At 29.5% G+C, this 18,494-nt stretch overlaps 1 protein-coding gene across 1 annotated transcript; it reads left to right on the plus strand.

The window, feature by feature from the left end:
- Positions 1-1,766: 1,766 nt before the first annotated feature.
- LOC111014906 (protein RGF1 INDUCIBLE TRANSCRIPTION FACTOR 1) lies at positions 1,767-4,032 on the plus strand. The gene is made up of 4 exons (XM_022289771.2): positions 1,767-1,933; positions 2,086-2,283; positions 2,384-2,599; positions 3,339-4,032. Exons 1-4 carry the CDS (start codon positions 1,931-1,933, stop codon positions 3,591-3,593), a joined length of 672 nt encoding a protein of 223 aa, XP_022145463.1. The 5' UTR covers positions 1,767-1,930; the 3' UTR covers positions 3,594-4,032.
- Positions 4,033-18,494: the final 14,462 nt, after the last annotated feature.

An 18,494-nucleotide genomic window follows, 5' to 3' on the forward strand; every position in this document is an offset into this window, starting at 1 on the left:
ATAGAAAATTTTGTAAATAAAATTACATGCTAATTATAAAAAAGATATGCCTATATTGTGAAATACGCTTCTATATGATAAAGCTATATGTTCCATCCAAATACTTATGTTAAATAATATTGTATCACAATTTAAAATATAAAATTTTGGTTAAACACAAATTTATTTATTTTTTTAACAAAAATACAAATATATTAATGCCCTTCAAAAAAGATTATACATTAATGAATCAAATTAAAGCTTATTATGAGATGTATAAGAACTTATTCTTGGAAATCATGGTGTGTAGAGAATTGGATTCCTCTCCCAACACCACATAGAATTTCATCCAATAATGTGATAATAGTGAATTATTAGATTCAAATCACATTAAAAAGTGGAGAAAAAACTACTAATTTATTGTATTTTAATTTGCCATAGGGTTGAGCACTAATAACAATAGTCTTCAAAATATTCATTGATCCACTTGAAAATTAATGGGTATAAGAAAAAAAATACTATTTTCATCCTGTCAATTCGGTTTATTTTGGTCCCTCAACTTTTAAGATATTCATTTTTTTCATTTTAGTCCATCTACTTTTAAAAAAAAAAAATTATTATTCTAATCTTTGTTAGCAAAATTTTAACATAAATTATATACACCAACGAAAACACTTTAATATAAGTTATGCACACATTTCAAAGAATATTATATCTAGAATAGTGTCCTACATTATGAAATTGCATGATAGAAAAAAATTGAGATAAAATGAAATGAATTGACCAAAACGATTACTATTTAAAAGTATATGATCAAATGAACGTTTATAAAGTACAGGGATTAAAATAGACAACCATTGAAATTATATAGACTAAAATCAACATTTTAAAATACAAGGACAAAAATAAACCAATGCTAAAAATATAGGAACCAAAATAGTATTTTAATCCGAATTAAATTATGCACCAAGGATACTAAATACTGTTTAGAAAAATACTCATCTTTTTTACTCGTCTACCTAATAAATTTTATGTCAACTAAAAGTTATTCAGCACTCATAAGAAAAACGAGCGTTGATCGATAACCACTTAAGTATTATTATTTCTTCTGACATTTTTTACATGGATAAAATAAACAAAATCAAAACATGACAAGATATTTGCCCAAACTTTATATAAATTTGCCCAAGTCTTAGCCTACAACATATGTTATGCATTTAGTCCAATTAGGTAGCCCAATTAAAGTTGTCATTTTTTAAAATCATGTATATATATGAATTGATGGTCAAGATTTTGAATTTTAGTGTAATTTGGCTATATATTGGTTCAACAATTTCTTATATTCGAGTTAACCTCGTCATATAGTTCATAATGTATAATAAAATGTTAAAATAATAAAATAAAGCTTGATAGAGAAATTGTTGTGCAAAGGCTGGGGCAATAAAATAATATGGTAATGACCATTAATTTAAAAGGATGACAAAACGGGGGTTTAAAATAATGCATTTAAATCAAAATAATTCCTATTTAAAAATAATAATGATAACAGGAAATTACGATTAAACCAAAGAAATGGAAGACCTTGAAAACGAAAGGCAAAAATATAAAGCGAATGAAGGCGTGGGTTCCTTGAACCCAAACGCATCCGTCTCCGCTTCGGCTTCGGACCCTGCTTCGGAGCTAGCTTCGGACCCTGCTTCGGATTTGGACCTTGTGCGGATAAGAACGACCCCTCTCTCTCCTCTGTTTCTCTCTCTAACGCCATCTACCACTCTCTACAAGAACCCCATTCCCTCCCTCACCGCCTCCACTCTTCTCAAACATTATAATCTCTCTCTCTCTCTCCTCTCTAATTCGTAACTGTTCTGAATTTTCCTCACGAATTTCCAAACTGGCGATCGAAAATCACGACTCCACCGTCCGTGAAATCAAGCCCAAGAGCAGGAGAATCATGGTATAACGATTTTTCTCATTTCGATTTCATTTCAATTTCCCCGCATTCTGTTTTTTTCTCATCTGGGTTTTGAATTTCTTCCGATTTTCGATTGATTTCCTCGATTGTTCTTCGCATTTTATAGTGGGTTTTGTTTTGTTTTGTTTTGTTAGGGCGCTGGAGGTCCCGATGATGAAGACAATCGATGGCCGCCATGGCTGAAACCCCTCCTCCGAGAGAGTTTCTTCGTTCAATGTAAGCTCCACATCGATTCCCACAAAAGCGAATGCAATATGTATTGCTTGGATTGTATGAACGGCGCTCTCTGTTCTCTCTGCCTCGCCTATCACAAGGACCATCGCGCCATTCAGGTCTCAGATTGCTCAATCTTTGGTTTGATTTTTGATTTTTGATTTTTCTCATCTGGGTTTCAATTGATTTCTGTTTCTCTATTTGGGTTTTTGGTTACAGATTCGGAGGTCTTCGTACCATGATGTGATCAGAGTATCGGAGATACAGAAGGTTTTGGACATTTCTGGAGTTCAAACTTACATTATCAACAGCGCTAGAGTTGTGTTCTTGAACGAGCGCCCTCAGCCGCGGCCGGGGAAGGGCGTGACCAACACGTGCGAGGTTTGCGAGCGCAGCCTTCTCGATTCCTTCCGCTTCTGCTCTCTCGGTTGTAAGGTATTGTCCTCTTTTTGTTTTCTTTGGTTTACTCTGTTTCCTTGCCTGGAAAATTGCCGGGAAAATTGATGGGAAAATGAAGGGAACCCCCAAATTGAAATTTGAGCTGCCAATGTATCTGGTTTTAGTTTGGTTGAATTCTATCGAGTGGAGTGGAGTGGACTCTTAGTTGCACTCGCTTTTCTGTGGAATTTGAATTTTCTTGGTTAATTTTCTCTGTTTTTGCTCTGTTTGGCTGCCGGGAAAATCGATGGGAAAATTGATGGAAACCCCAAATTGGAATTTGGGTCATCAATGTGTTTGGTATTAGTTGAGTTCAATCGAGTGGAGTGGACTTTTTCATCCACTCGCTTTTTTTTTTTTCTTTTTTTTTGTGGAATTTAAATATTCTTCCTAAACTTTCCCTGACTTTGCTCTGTTTGGTTGCCTGGAAAATGAAGGAAACCCAAATAGGAAATTGTGTAATCAATGTGGTTTGGTTGGAATTCAAACGAGTGGAGTGGACTTTTCGTTCCACTTTCTTTTCTGTACATTGGTGTTCGTTTTTCCCATTAATTGTCTTTGAATTTTCTTTTTCCTGCTGAACTTTCCCGGAAACCAAACAAGTCATAAAGGTTGAAAAAAAAAAAGAAAGTCCGATCCCTGCCCCCGGGTTCCCATTTGTCGGTCGTTAACCGTTTTCATTTTTCCCAACTGTAAACTGACTTTTTTGATTGGTTCGTTTCGATTCGATTCACAGATCGTCGGAACATCGAGGGGTTTCCCAAAGAAGCGGGTGGCGGCGGTGGCAGCAATGGCAGCATCTGACTCAGAGGGTTCTTACAGCAGTAGCAACCACAGGCGGAGCAACAGCAACAACAACAGTAATAGCAACAAGGTTCATAGTTTTAGTCCTTCGACGCCGCCTCCAACATCGGTAAATTACCGGACGGCCAAACGGAGAAAGGGGATTCCCCATCGAGCCCCAATGGGAGGACTAGTTATAGAATATTAGCCACTACTTTTTCTCTTAATTATCCTACGACCCGTAAAATGTAATGTAATTTTTATGCTGCTCTTTTCTCCAACGCTCCGAGCTTTGTAAGAAAGGCCGGTGTTGGAAGACTTACTTTTAGCTTTGTACATAGAAGCATAGAAGTGGAGGAAAGAAGAAAAAAAAATAAGGCCAAAATGAAAGGTGGTGAACCTTAGAGGACTAAAAGTAAAAATAAGTTTGTTAGGTTTGATAATTATATAAATAGGTTGGGGCTTATAGTGAATTATACTAAGTTTTGGATCGAAGTTGTAAATAGTGGGTGGGGTTCCTTTTTATGGTTTTTAGAAGTGGTGATGAAGTTACAATGTAATCCTTGGAATAATGGAATGGGAAAATGATGTGAATATGTGAAATGAAAATGAAAATGAAAATGAAAATATTACATTATTGTATGTTATATTTGATTGAAATCTCGATTAAAATGCATTTTTGATTATTGAATTTGAAGATAGGTTTTTATCTACGGTCAAGTTTAAAAAATGAATTGTTGTCCTTAATCTTCAAGAAATGATTCTTAAAACATTCATCGAGTCAAACTGTCGTTTTTGTAACTTGTTGAATTGAGATATTTGCTTACATGGTTCATCGTCGACGATGGTCATCTAGTTGTAGGTTTTCCCTAGCTTAAGTGATAATGGTCCCCTAGCTTTGATGGTCACGCGTAGTCTTCATTTGAAGTTCTCAATCTTTTCGTTTATTCTTTTATTTTTTTTTCAACTTAAATATTGCATCATTTAAAGTTAACACATAGAAAATGTCACTTAATCTCTCAAACTCCAATCATTTCTTAAAGGTTGGAGACTAAACCAACAATTTACAATTTTTGGAATATAGAGACGAAATATAAATTTATCCTCAAACTCAAAGACCAGAGAGATATTTTACTCTTTTTTCATTTGATATTAAAATTGATATTTTTATTTTAGCACACAAGTTCATGTTACTAGGTTTATTCTATTTTGTTCCTATTCTTAACATTAAAAATTAGTGTTCCTAAATTTTCAAAATGTCTATTTTAGCCCTTGAATTTTTTAGAAAATAATCATTTTGGTTCTTACTTATTATAGGTTTAACGCTAATGCCCAAAATGATTATTTCTTATAAAATATCAATAACTAAAATCTACATTTGGAAAGTTCAATAACTAAAATAGTTATTTTTCTTTTAAATTTCGCAACTAAAAGATACATTTTAAAGGTTAAAAGATTTAAATAAACTTAAAAATTTATAGATCAAAATAAAACTTAAATTAGTCCATTTTTAAAATAGAAAATCCAATCAAGACATTGTCAAGAAATTATTTCCTAAAACATAGATAAAATGTCCAGACGTACTAGCAAAGGTGAAAATTTATGAACAAAAACGAAACTTGATAAGTCAGATCATGTCACCCCATCTAAATTTACATTCCATTACCCCTTATGCCATATCAATAATTATTTATTTATTTTTTTCTTTTATGAAAAAGGTTGAATATCTTTGGCGAAGAAAAAAAAGGGTTGAATATTATTTCCGTTTCTGGAAGCTTTTGACTGCGGACATACAAAGTGGGGGAGAGGGGTGGGGCCCCGGCGGCGGGTGCGGGAGTGGAGGAAAATGTCAGGCTGGATACGTGTCGAACTCTCATTGGTCTGTGACATAGCTTCTCTGCCCAGCGTGGGAAACGGGAATCGGGAGAATGGGGTTCTCAACTTCTCACTTTCTGTGGGTCCCACTGTGTTTCCCACGTGGGACCCCCCAACTTACATTCGTGTTCATGCTTCCTTCCATTTTCCTTTTTCTTTTAATTAATTATATAACTTTTTCTTCTTGCAACTTGCAATTGTCCTTTTCCGTTTTCATCTCATTTTGATCTAACTTTCAGATTTTTTTTTTCTTTTGTTAAATTACAAGTTTACACAGTAAATTTTTATATTTTTGTCTAATAGGTATCTAAAATATAAAATTATTCAACATATTTTTTTTAGTACGACATGATAGGGATCAAATTCATAATCACTTAGTTTGAGATATATATTAATTATCGTTGAGTTAGGGTTGCTTTGACAAATTATTAAATGGTATTTTTAATAAGTTACGAGATTGAAAATTTTAAGGACATATTTGATCATTTTACCTATTATATATAAAATTGAAACATTCAATGATGTATTTGATACTTTTTAAAGTTTATAGACTTATTAAACGCATGCCTACGAATTTAGGGACTAAACTTTGAATTTACTCCCTAAATTTTGAAGGTTAAATCATACCACTACTCGTGAAGTTTAGGTTGGTTTCAATAGTACCTCTAAAGTTTCATAAGTTTCATTTTTGTAACCTTAAACTTTACAATTGTTTCAAAACTACTTTTTCTGACGTGACAATCACTTATAAAATAGAGGTACATGTGGTATAGATGGTAAGTTTGAATTATGACCCTGAACTTTATGACATGTTTTAATTATGTCCTTATTTTTTCAAAAGTTTTATTTAACCATTGATCTATGAAGTTGTTTCAGAACAAAGCTTATTAGCTTCTCTGTTAAAATGAAGACAAAAATACAATGTGACGATTATTAGTTGAAGAATAAAATGTATTTTGATGGTGAGTTGTAAAAAGAGTTGAAGGGTTCTGGTCACATTTAGAATTCTTTCGATTAATGGGGAAAACGGATTTAGGAGAGTTGAAATGATGAAGGGAGCCATATATTTTGAGAAAAGTCATGCATTGATAAAATAAAAATCTTTGACTCAAATACCGAAAGAGTTGAAGGATGTAGGAGTCAGAGACGAAGTTCATAGTTCATGAGAGGAATATATTTACAAGAGAAAAATTGTGTAAAAGTGGGGTCGACTGAAAACGAGGGTCTAGGGAAGTTAAGAGAACAGAAAATTAATAATAAAAAAGATTGACTGATGAAGGAAAACAATTTCTATACTCAAATAAAAAAAATAAATCTTCCAAAGAAACAATGGTCTCAGATTTCTTTGTTCGTTTTTTCTCTTTTCCAATATTCATGTCCAAACATTAATTTTCGTCAACTAATCGTGAGATAGATGCCCCAGAGTTTGTACGTCCTTCGTGGTCTACTTACCCTCTCAAAATTGTTGCTTCCCCCAATATTTTGGTTGTAAGAGAAGGAAACAAAATTTTACCATAATCCCCAAATTTATTCCTTGTCCCCCAAATTATATAACATCGTTATCGTTTCGAATGTGACTGAGGCTCTATGATTTTTTTCTACAACTTACCACAATGTCATATTTCCATCTTGAAGTTTGTGTGCATAAATGAAATCTAGAACCTTTGCCACACGCACCATTATTTTACAAATCACCATTATTTTACAAATCACCATTAAGTCACTTTTTTGTCTTTATTTTAGCGGAAAAGTTGATGGAAGGACAATTTTGAAACAAGTTTAATGTTCAAGGGTAAAAATGGAAATTTTGAAAGTGTAGGGATATTAATATTGAAACCTACCATAAAGTTCATGAGCATTTTTATATAATTTAATCACTTTTAAAATGTTTATTTTGGACTTTGAATTTTTAAAAAATATCAAATTACAAATTTTAGTGCTTAAATTCATAATAGTTGTGTCTAATAAAATCTTAGACTTTAAAAAGGTCTAATAATAGATATTCAAACTTCTGCAAAATTGAGGGTCTAAAAGTACTTATATTATTTTGGTTCATAAATTAAAATAAACTTTTGAAAGTTTAGACACCAAAAATAAAATACATCAAAAAAGTAATCAAAATGAGATTTAAACTTTAAAAAAAAAAATTGTATACATAATTTAAATTTTATTTTGATCTCTAATTTTCTTTTTTATTATTCTATTTTAGTCTTTAACTTTATACTAAAATTTACTTGAGTCATTGTTATTAATTTTTCTATAAACCATTTAACATAAATCTAACAAGTACATATGTTTTTTTTTTTCATTTACTTGACGAGTTATATATATATATATAGACAAACAAATTAAATAGCTCAAGTCCAAATAGATTTAGATTTTGTTACCATCAGAATGTAAAAAGTAGACAAAATCTTTTTAAAGTCATAAATGAAATAGATATAAAAAAATTTAAGAATCAAGATAGGGATTTGATGCATTTTCCTATTTACTTCAATTTCTTACCTCGTTTATCAAATTCACCTTTAAGATAGGATCCCTTTTTTTTTAATTTTTGAAAATTTAAAATATAAATTATTTAACTCAACATTAAGGAGAATTTTTTTTAGGATGAATTTCGAACTCACACCCTCTTGATTGGAAATAGGTGTCAATTACTACTTAATTAGGTTGGCTTCGACACATTAAGAAAAATCTTTAGACTCGAAGAAAAACAACGAGATAAGAATGATATAAAATAGCTCTTAAAATCTAAAAAGTTGTTGATTTTAATTTTAAAATAACTAATTAAAATTTATACAAGAATTGAAATCTTTAGGGGTGTTCAAGGAACCCGACAACCCAAACACAAACACATTTTTCACGTCACTTTTTTTTCCTTGATAGCATTTCTTGTTTTTTTTTCTCATTTCTCATTTCATATTTCTTGTTTTTTGGTTGAGAATAATTAAAAAAAATAGTTATGTTTGATAATTGTTTATTCTTGTTTTCTATGATTTTTAATAATAATAAAAAGATTTACATTTTATTTGTGTTTGAAATATTTATGATGTATTTTATGAATCAAAGTAATGGTTTTATTTTATGTTTTTAAAGAAATGTGAAATAGAAACGAGAAGAAATGTTTCTTTGAGAAACAAGAAACATAGATAGTTACCAAACGCTATTATTGATGCTGGAAATTTGGCCTCCCCGGTTCTCACCAAATGTGCACTAAGCTCGATAATCACGGGACGGGATACCTGCAAAACCGAACAACTCTAATCCAGTCACACTAGTTCCGATGCTTAAGTTAGCTATGAGAGAATTACTAAGTGAAGTACTTGGGGTTTATTTGCTTATCCCTAGGGTTGTTCCATTTATAGGAGTCTTGCCTTATGGAACCTTCTCATTGAGTCTATCTATCTGTCGTCACTGGATCATAGGAATTCGTGGGGCACCTCTCCCAATGGGAGAGGAGAGAAAGTGGCCGAGCCCTGATCGGTGCCGAGCCTCGGCTCGATCGGTCTGTTGTTGGGTTTGGACCTCTCTGGTCTGTAGAGGTTCATTTCCTTGATCGGATACAATCCTATAGTAGCTATGTTTCTCAATAAGATAATACCAAACCAACGACCCTAAAAAACTAAATTCCTTAATTTTCCTCTTTTCTTCTTGCTTGGACTAACAGCATGTGAGTCTAGCTTTTTCCTGACATTACAATCAAACTTCTATTTAAAGTTTAGAAATAAAAACAAAACATTAGAAGTACAATAACAACTACACAAACAAGCTAAATGTGTGTTTTTTCTTAATACTATTTTGGTTTATATAATTTTCACTTTGGTTCATTTTGGTCCGTGTACTTTCAAATGTCTATTTTGGTCTATTTTTCATTCTTGTATTTTTAAAAGTGACTAATTTAGCCCGTGTATAATGAGTTATATATCATGTTAAAATAATAATAAAAAAAGAGAAGGAGATAAAAACAAAAATGAAAGAATCAAAATTCTCAATGTTGAAAAGTACAAAGAGCAAAAATAAACATTTTGAAAATATAGATACTAAATGAACTAAAGTTAAAAATACATAAATTAAAATGTACTTTTTGAAAATACAATAACTAAATACATGGATCAAAATAGTATTTTTGGGTTAAAATATAATTTTATTTTTTAGTTAATAATGATTTAGTTTTTTTTTTTTTTGATAAAAGTGAATATGATTTAGTTAAGCATAAAATAAATAAAAATATAATCATCGTTATATTTGGGATAATCTTCCAAGTTGTAGCTTGTGACACACCAATCACGTGGATTTTTAAATATCTTTATGCAATAATTAAGCCTTTTTTTCCCTTCTCGGAAGATGCCGACTGGGAACATGACACGTGGCAAGAGGACATTGGCTGTTGCTTTTTTAAAATCTACTCCACTATAAGGCTTTTAGTGGTCTCTATGATTTCATACTTATCGAACCCAAGATGTGACATTTCTATTATCCTTTTTTATCCATCTAATTTTAAAATACAAATTAAAAAATAGAGTTTGAAGAATTGCAGGGGAACTTGATTAAAAAGAAAGATTTATGAAAAAAAAAATTATAAAAACAAAAAATTTAAGAATAACTATTTTGTGTTTGGTTCTATGTTTGAATTTGACAAATAAAAATACATTAAATTTGTTACCAATTATTTCAACCAAAATTAATAAACAACTCGCTTATTTTTAGTTTTTCTATGTTAGAAATGGTGTTTATATATTATTTTTTAGCCTATTTTGATAAATAATTTTTAAATTTCAAACCCTTATGGTTGTATACAAAATTAAAATGAAAAAAATAAAAAAAAATAGTTGTATTATAAATTTACAATGAGATATTCTCACCTCACCAACCTACAAATTCCCATTTGTCCAATCATCTCTCTTCATCATTAAAGAAAGAAAGAAAATATTTTTAAAAAATTAAATAAAAGAAAAAACGAAAAACTAGAATTTCCTAATTGCCTTCCTCTCAAGCCGTTATAAGAAAAATAAAGAGTTTTTTTTCATGGCATGGTTGATGATATTTCTGTTTCTTATTTCTTGTTTTTATTTTATTTTATTTTATTTTTTCAATAAAAAAATATAACGGCATTGGATAAAGTTTTTTATTAAGAAAACAAAAAAAATGTTATTTAAAATTTTAAATTTAAAAACAATTATATGAAAATTAATTTTTCAAATTAAATGTTGATAAATTTTATGTTATATTTATAATTAAAAAATGATAAAATACTATTTTTATCTTTGAAAAAAAAAAGAAAACAACAATAAGTAACGAAAAGAAACTTGATTGTGTCGTTGTTTTTAAAATTTCGATACAACTTTTGAAAACGTTTCTTAAAAATGTGAAATAGGGATACAAGAAAAATAATTACCAAATACTTATATTTCTCAAAAATTAAAAACGAGTAAAAAAAAAAAGAAACGAAAATATTACCGAGTAAGTTCTTAATAAACTCTTCATTTCGGGAGGAAAATAATTAAAAAATAATAAAATTAAACTCTCTCTCTCATCCATTTAGTCAATCCCAACAATAATTAACCAATTAAATGGGTACCCATATTTTTATTTATTTATTGAGATACCCATATCTTAATGAAGCCTTGTTTGGTGGTTACATGCATTAGGCACACATTTTCCAAGTTTCTTGCCATATTCATTCATCTAATACTTGTACTTTAAAGCTTTTAGAAACCAAAATAAAACTGTTTATATGACAGTTTATAAGGTCTACTATTATTGATTATGTTGGTCATGGTAGGTCCTTCTAATTAATTTCCACATGAACATACGTTTGACGCTTCAATTTCAACGTGTAACGCCACGCTCATAACTATTAAACATGATGTGTTTCAATACTATAGAAAAACATGTTATGCCATTTCAATTGGACTAAAAAATAAGATATTTTAGTTATTATAAAAACGAAGGAGGTGAAAACAAAAAATTTATAGACTTAGATGTATTTAATATGTGGTTTTAAAATATGTGACATAATTAGGTGTATAAATATAAATCCTTAGTTATCAACAAATTAAAAATGAAAGGGTATACTTTTTTTCCTCATTAAATGAAGTTAATATTAATTATAAGTTATATTCATGTTGGTTGAAAGCTTCCAAAAATTTTTTCTTTAAAAAAGGGAAATGAAGTATGATCAGTAAAGATGTTTGTAAGATACCGATTTAAAAAATTTAGGCAGCTTACTCTTACTTAAATGCTTTTAAATGTGATCGATGATGCTCGTGATAGTGGAAATCTAATGAGTTAGAAAGTTTGAAAAGTTGTCTTCAAAGTTGAAAATTTAGAATTCAACTATGGATGATAATAATATTGGAATGAAAATTCAGGTTGAGAAAAAGTTGTTAGGGAATTTTTTTTAGCATTATTTTAGATCATATTTCTCGACGATTTTGACAAGCATCGAAAAAATTAACTTTTTTCCCGACCTTTTTTGGAAAACTTCGTAGGTGACTTACTTATCCCGACATTTTCTATAAAACGTCAGGAGAAGTGAGTTGTTTCTAACGTTATAGATTTCGTCGGGAAAAAGAGCTTATCTTGACTACTTTTCGAGCGTCGACAAAAATAACATCGGAAAAGCTATAAACCTTGTAGTAGTGTAGTATGTATGTGTGTGTATATATACATGACAAGTTGTTTAAAGAAAACAAAAAGAAAGAAAGAAAAAGGTTGTACACCAAAAAAAAAAAAAAAAAAGAGGATTTGTTTACATGTTTTATTTCTCACCTCTTAAAAACACTTCTAATACTCTCTTATAACTTTTTTGTTTAGTTTGTAAACTTAAAAAAATTTATAAAACAAAAAAATTGCAAATAAACCAGCCTTACTAATAACATAGCTTTTTTAATTATTATTAAAAAAAAGTGAGAATTTGGATGTACGATTTCGAGAGTACTCAATCTTGATTATCTTTTTCTTTTTTTTCCCTAGTTAAACTATGTTTGAATCAGGACTAAAAACATAATAATGTAACTATGAATTAAGCTAAACCCTAAAAAAATTATTTTTAATTAGATGTAATTATATAACTCAAAGCTTACAAAAAAATAATAAAATGCATGGGTTTTGAGGGATGAGTGGCATGATTAAATTAATCACTTTTCTAATAAGATGCTTAAGAAAAGGATGTTAGGTAGGTTGCATTTGGATGGAGAATAAGACCTAAATTAATCAAAAATTAATGTCATTTTCCTCATATAACATTACTCCACATACTTCTATACTTCATTCAATTTAGTAAATTTACCAAAGGACATGATCTACAAAATTTGATAGGGACTTAATTGTCTTTATTGCATGTCATTTTCATCCAACTTTGTCATTTACCTTAACATAGATAAATAAAATAATTACAAACAAAAAGAAAATTTGGACACCGAGAAATTAAAGTTGCGAATAGTGATTTTATGTATTTATATACTAATTAAATATATCACTTCTAGATGATTACGCAACCCGCATGCGAATACATATAATAACATTTATAACATTTTCTATTTTTTAACAGACAAACACATCTAAGCTTAGTTAAAGATAGATGAACATCGCAATTAAAACCATCTTTTTATCCCTTGAAAATTTTTTATTTCATGGTTAGAAGTGGTTGAATGGATTCTTCCTTTTTTTTCCCTTTTTTGTAACTAAATAGAATAAAGCTAAGTTTTTTTTAATGCATATTCTTTTTGGTGGTAGATTAGTAGGAAAACACATTATTTAAAATTTAAAATTTTTTTTTAAAAAAAAAAAAAAACTTTTTGAGAGAGGATGTGGATCTCACACCACCATCTACAATGGGTTGAGTTGATTAGTTCTACTTTTTCTATGTTTTGTTTTTTTCTCTCTAACCCCAATATCCCAAAACTTTATATATTAATATTCCCACAAAGCCCCTTTCTTTTCAAACCCATTTTCTTACACTTGTAATTTTCAATAATTTTGCTTCACCCTTCATTTAAAAAGCACTTTTTCCTAAATTTAATAATTAAATCACTAAATTGGGTTGTCACTCTAAAATGGAATGTGGGTCCCACCTTGGCTTTGGAAAAAGAAAAATGGTTGGTTCCCAATTATACAAACCCCAATTAAAAAAAATATATAACAATTTGATTGCACTTTTTTTAAATATATTTTAAACTTTGTATCCTGAAATATATATAATTATAGTTTTTTTAGTTAATAATAAGAGTGGAGATCAAACAATCATGAATTTTTTGGTTAAAGATATATGTTTTATCTAATTGAACTATACTTAATATAATAATGTATCTAATTTAATTGCTGTCTTTTACTTTTTTTTTTCCTTTGTAGTGATGTACTATTTCTTGTTTTTCTTCCTTTTTGTTTTTTTAGTTCAATAAAAAATTAAAAATCAAATAATTGACTTTTAAAAAAGTAATAAATATCTTATTCAATTAAACTATATTTGAATTACTAAACTAATAAATAATCGGTTCAAATATTAGTTCTATCTTTTTATTTTATTCTTTTTACAATTTCTTTTTTTTTAACCGTTTTTCTTTTTACAATTAGAGATCGAAACATTCAGACTTTTGATGGAACCTTAATTCAAATGGCCAAAAAATTATAACCATAATGTTAACCATCCCGTGGTTTAATAAAATACTTTATTGGGAGGTTAGCCATGTCATTAGCATGCTTAATTATCATAGTAATTATTACCATATTGGGTTAAAAACATTACCTAATTTGCTAATACTGAGCAATAATTCCTCTCCAAATTCCCTTTCTTTATATATAGTTTATGAAAATCATTGTTTTTTTTTTGAAGTAAATCTATTTGGTATAGGAAAAAGAAATGTGAAAAATATGAGACTACTCGAGTAATTGTGATAGAGATAAGGAAAAGCAGAAAAGGAACCCAAAGTTAATAAATCATAACTATTTTTTATAAAAGAGCATTGTTGAATTCTACATTCTTCTCCCTTTTTAAGGATGAAAAATAAAGTCGAACGAATTTGAATCTCGATTGAAAACCTTTAATCGAGTACCTAGAATTTATCAATTGAGTCATCGTTGATATATTTCTCGACTTTATGAAAACAATAGTTATCATTGATTGTAGCATTCTATTTCGTGAAACTAGTAAATGTCTTTGCAAATTTTAATTCTTTATATCACTACAAAGACAAAACTTTTGTCAACACCAAAAAAAAGTCAGGAAAAATTTATAAAACGTCGGGAATGATTTCTCCCGCCGAAAGATCATCTGCATATATCATTCGAGAGAAGTCATTCTCAACGTTTTTTAAAAAAACGTCACGAAAGGTCACCATATTTTTCTAAAAAGGTTGGGAAAAGTGAGACCTTTTCCGATGTTTTCTTAAAAAAAAATAGGGAAAATTAAAAATTTTCCTCATTTAAAAACGTCTGGAAAAATGAGGCTTTTCCCTACATTTTCTAACACACATCGGGAAATAGATGCATCGGAAGAAGTAATTTTCTCCACGTCGAGAAAATGTCGGGAAGAAACCAACTTTGTTGTAGTATGTAAAGCTCACTCTAGAGAAAAAACCTCTAATTATGAAAATAAATTTTCTTTCCTTTCCTTTTTCTATATAAAAAATATGAAGTTGTCATACTTTTTTTTACACAATTGGAGAAAAAAGAAAATGGCAGAGATATGAATATGCAATTAAAATTATAGTTTAAATCATACTCTGATACTACTCAATTTTTATATTATTTTCATCGGAACTATGTACTTTCAATCCCTCAACTTCTATATATTATCTTTTACTCCTTAAACTTTGTGTAAAAAAAGTTATTTTAGTCATTCTTTAAAAAAAATGCTAACAATTTACCAAAAATATGAATTATTTCGAAATCCGATACCCAACACCAAATCTGTATGTGACTTCATATATTTGTCTACATAAATATTGACGAATTAGGTAAATAAACAAAAGACATGTCTATTCTAAAAAAAAATAAAAACAAAAGACATGTCTCGTTCAAGTTTTTTATTATATAAATTTATAGAAAATCCAATACAGCAGGAATTACAATATAGTTTTTATGCAAAGTTCGAGGACAAAACTATAGTATTTGAAAGTTTTGGGCCAAAATAGAACAAGCATGAAAATTTAAAAAAAAAAAAAAACTAAATTTAAACTTAAAATTAATTAGTTATAATTATAAGAGGAATTTTTATATATTAAAAAATTGGACAAATATTCAATAAATAATTCACTGAATTACTTTCTTTTCTCTCGCAAATTATGAGAATGTTGGATTTTTACATCCCAATTTGACAACTGATCGGACATCCAGTAAAGGAGACACATTCCAATGGGCCATATGGGCTTGGCCCAGTCTGACACCAAGAATGATGGAATTGAATAATAAATAAGAATGTAAAAAAAAAAAACAAATAAATAAATAAATAAAATCCACCTTTTCCATTATTTTTCAATACTTCTAAAAATATCTACTAGTACACCAAAATGAAGTTATTGAAGTTTGAACATCTTTCCTCATAGAGATGAGTAGATACCAATTTTTTTAAAATAAATGTAAATTACTACTAAGTTATATTTACATTTAAAAAATATTTCATTAATTATTACACAAAGTCATATAAATATTCATATTAATGGAATTTTTTTTTCTCCCATATATGCCCCACTTCAATAACTATATTCCAAATATGCCTCTCAAAAATGCAACTTACAAGCTTCCCTTTCTTGCCCATGGTATAGAACACATCCACCGGTTCGGTTCGGTTGAGCCAAAATTTCACTTTGTAGCATAAATTTGGTACATATTTTTATAAATGTCAAAATTGTTCATTCGCGTAAATAAAAACTATTTATTCTATTTTTAAAATTTTAAAACTTTCTACTCTATTTAAAAATATTTATGTAATTGTCTAAATAGTTTTTTGGTTGCAAGGCAATAATACTTACGAATAGCAGTATTAACCATAGGGCATTTTTGAGAAACTAAAGTGTAAAGGGACAAAACTCGAAATCACAGCAAAATATAAAAAATACATACCATAATTTTTGTACATTTTTTAAAATGGAAAATCTTTTAAGTCTGACTCGTGAGAACCTATTTCTATGTTAGTCACATTGAGAAATTTACATCTCATTATTTAAAAAAAAATAATTATTATATTCTTACATTTTTCTTACAATTAGTACTGGCACAAAATAAATAAATCTCACGAGTCAAACTTAAGAATTTTACTTTTAAAATTGGGCCGCCCAAATAATTTGAGCCCAACTCTAGTCTGAACTCTGAATGATTGATTATTAGCCCATGGGCTTACAGCTGTCACCTAAAGCCCAAATCATCCATGTTAATGGGCTTAGATTTTTAAATTAAAAATAAGAGATAATATCTTTGTTTTAGAAACTTATTTACACAAATATCTAAAATTTACTAATTTTACACTTTTAAATTTGTAAGATTTTATTTTAATTTCGAGTTTACCATTATTTATTGCATTTACATTTATTATAGTATTTGTTTTTTATTTAATATAAAATATTGTTAATAGGAACAAGAAAGTGTTTATAGCCGTAGCGAGATAAACGAGAATACTCATCCGAGTTGCAGGAACATGTACATACAGAATATGAGAATTTCCACCTTGTTGAAGATCTAGTGGTGCTACCCGAAGACTTAAATGAATAGTCATCGCTGTTAAGAACAACCGAGATCCAATGAGAATTTGCGCATAGCTTCTGGCCTTTGACATCAAAAAAGAAGGTTGTAATAACGAAAGAGACATGTGAGAATTTGGTCCTAACTAATGGAACAAGAAAGACGTGCATCTATATTCAATACACAATCAAACGATTTAATTTCACAAATCATTATCCCAACCCTTTAATTATTGTGGACCCCATACTAATTTTCAACACAGATGCTTTCATTCACCCCTTCAAAACCTTAATTTACTCCTTCAAAAAGATTGATTTTCTTGATTTACCAATATTATTAATAACAAAAATATCCAAATCTTAATGGCCCAACACTTTCTCACCAAATAGTTTTGTATTCTCAATTTTGCTATATACGAAACCTTCATATATATCCGAATATAAACTAAATTTCATATAAACTTCCTAAAATCACTATTAATAACTCACTCTCCAACTACGACCGGATATAAACTAAATTCCATATAAACTTCGGTTAGTAACTCACTCTCCAACAACAACTCTCGGATATATCCGGATATAAACTAAATTCCATATAAACTTCCTAAAATCATTGTTAGCAACCAACTACAACCCTCGGATATATCCATATATAAACTGAATTCCATATAAACTTCCTAAAATCGCTATTAGCAACTCACTCTCCAACTACAACCCTCGAATATATCCAGATATAAACTAAATTGAAAACATCCGTTGGAATGCAAACCTTTTGATCTAGAGATGAACTGCTCTGGCGACTGAAAAAAAATGGAGGCGGCCGAAAATGAAGGCAGGCAGATGTCGACCGGAGACGACGACAAGCACCGGAGAAGAAGAATCAACGGAAATCTCCTGAGAAGGGGATAAAAGCAAAGCCAGTCGGAGAGGAAGCCAGATAGCGACAGACAGTCGGAGAAGAGAAATAAATGGTCGGAGGAAGAAAACCCACGGTCGAAGGAAGAAAAGAAAAGCGAGGAAGACGAAAGGGGTGGGTTTCGAAAATTGATGTTTTTTTGGGGTTTTGAGATTTTTTTTTATTTTGGAAAGTATGGGATTTGACCTCCCAATTTACCGATTCTAGCTTTTAATAATTATTTAATATAGATATGAATCTTAAGATATACTAGTAATTTGTGTGATGGGTACCATGTAATCAGGGATTGTTTTACGACAAAAGCGTAAATTTTATATTTTTCCATTGATTATGATTTCTAAATAGACTAATATTCCCTAAAAATAATAATAATAATTTACTCTTACATTCTGAGATTATTCAATTATACCCTTCCTAGTTGATAACAAGTTAAGATAGATACTTAGTAAGTTCAAAAAAGTTGGCAGCTTAAGAAAAATCGAAATTTCTCCCAACTTTATAGAAATTTTTAGTAATTAGAAACTTGCTTCTTTTAGGCCGTGGTATAATTCATCTTTAAATTTTTGTCTCTAGCTAAGTATCATCCTACTTACCTAAACTTATCATCAGCCAAGTTTATCATTCACTAACGAAAATGGTATAA

This window comes from Momordica charantia (genome assembly GCF_013281855.1).
Source record: "Momordica charantia cultivar OHB3-1 chromosome 10 unlocalized genomic scaffold, Mcharantia_2.0 BLBB01000010.1, whole genome shotgun sequence".
In the NCBI taxonomy this organism is placed as follows: Eukaryota; Viridiplantae; Streptophyta; class Magnoliopsida; order Cucurbitales; family Cucurbitaceae; genus Momordica; species Momordica charantia.

Bases quoted from the DNA above. Each gene is read 5' to 3' on its own strand.
- LOC111014906 (XM_022289771.2), top strand. The intron at 2,284-2,383 runs GTCTCAGATTGC...TTTTGGTTACAG, and splicing joins AGGACCATCGCGCCATTCAG to ATTCGGAGGTCTTCGTACCA. The intron at 2,600-3,338 runs GTATTGTCCTCT...TTCGATTCACAG, and splicing joins TCTGCTCTCTCGGTTGTAAG to ATCGTCGGAACATCGAGGGG.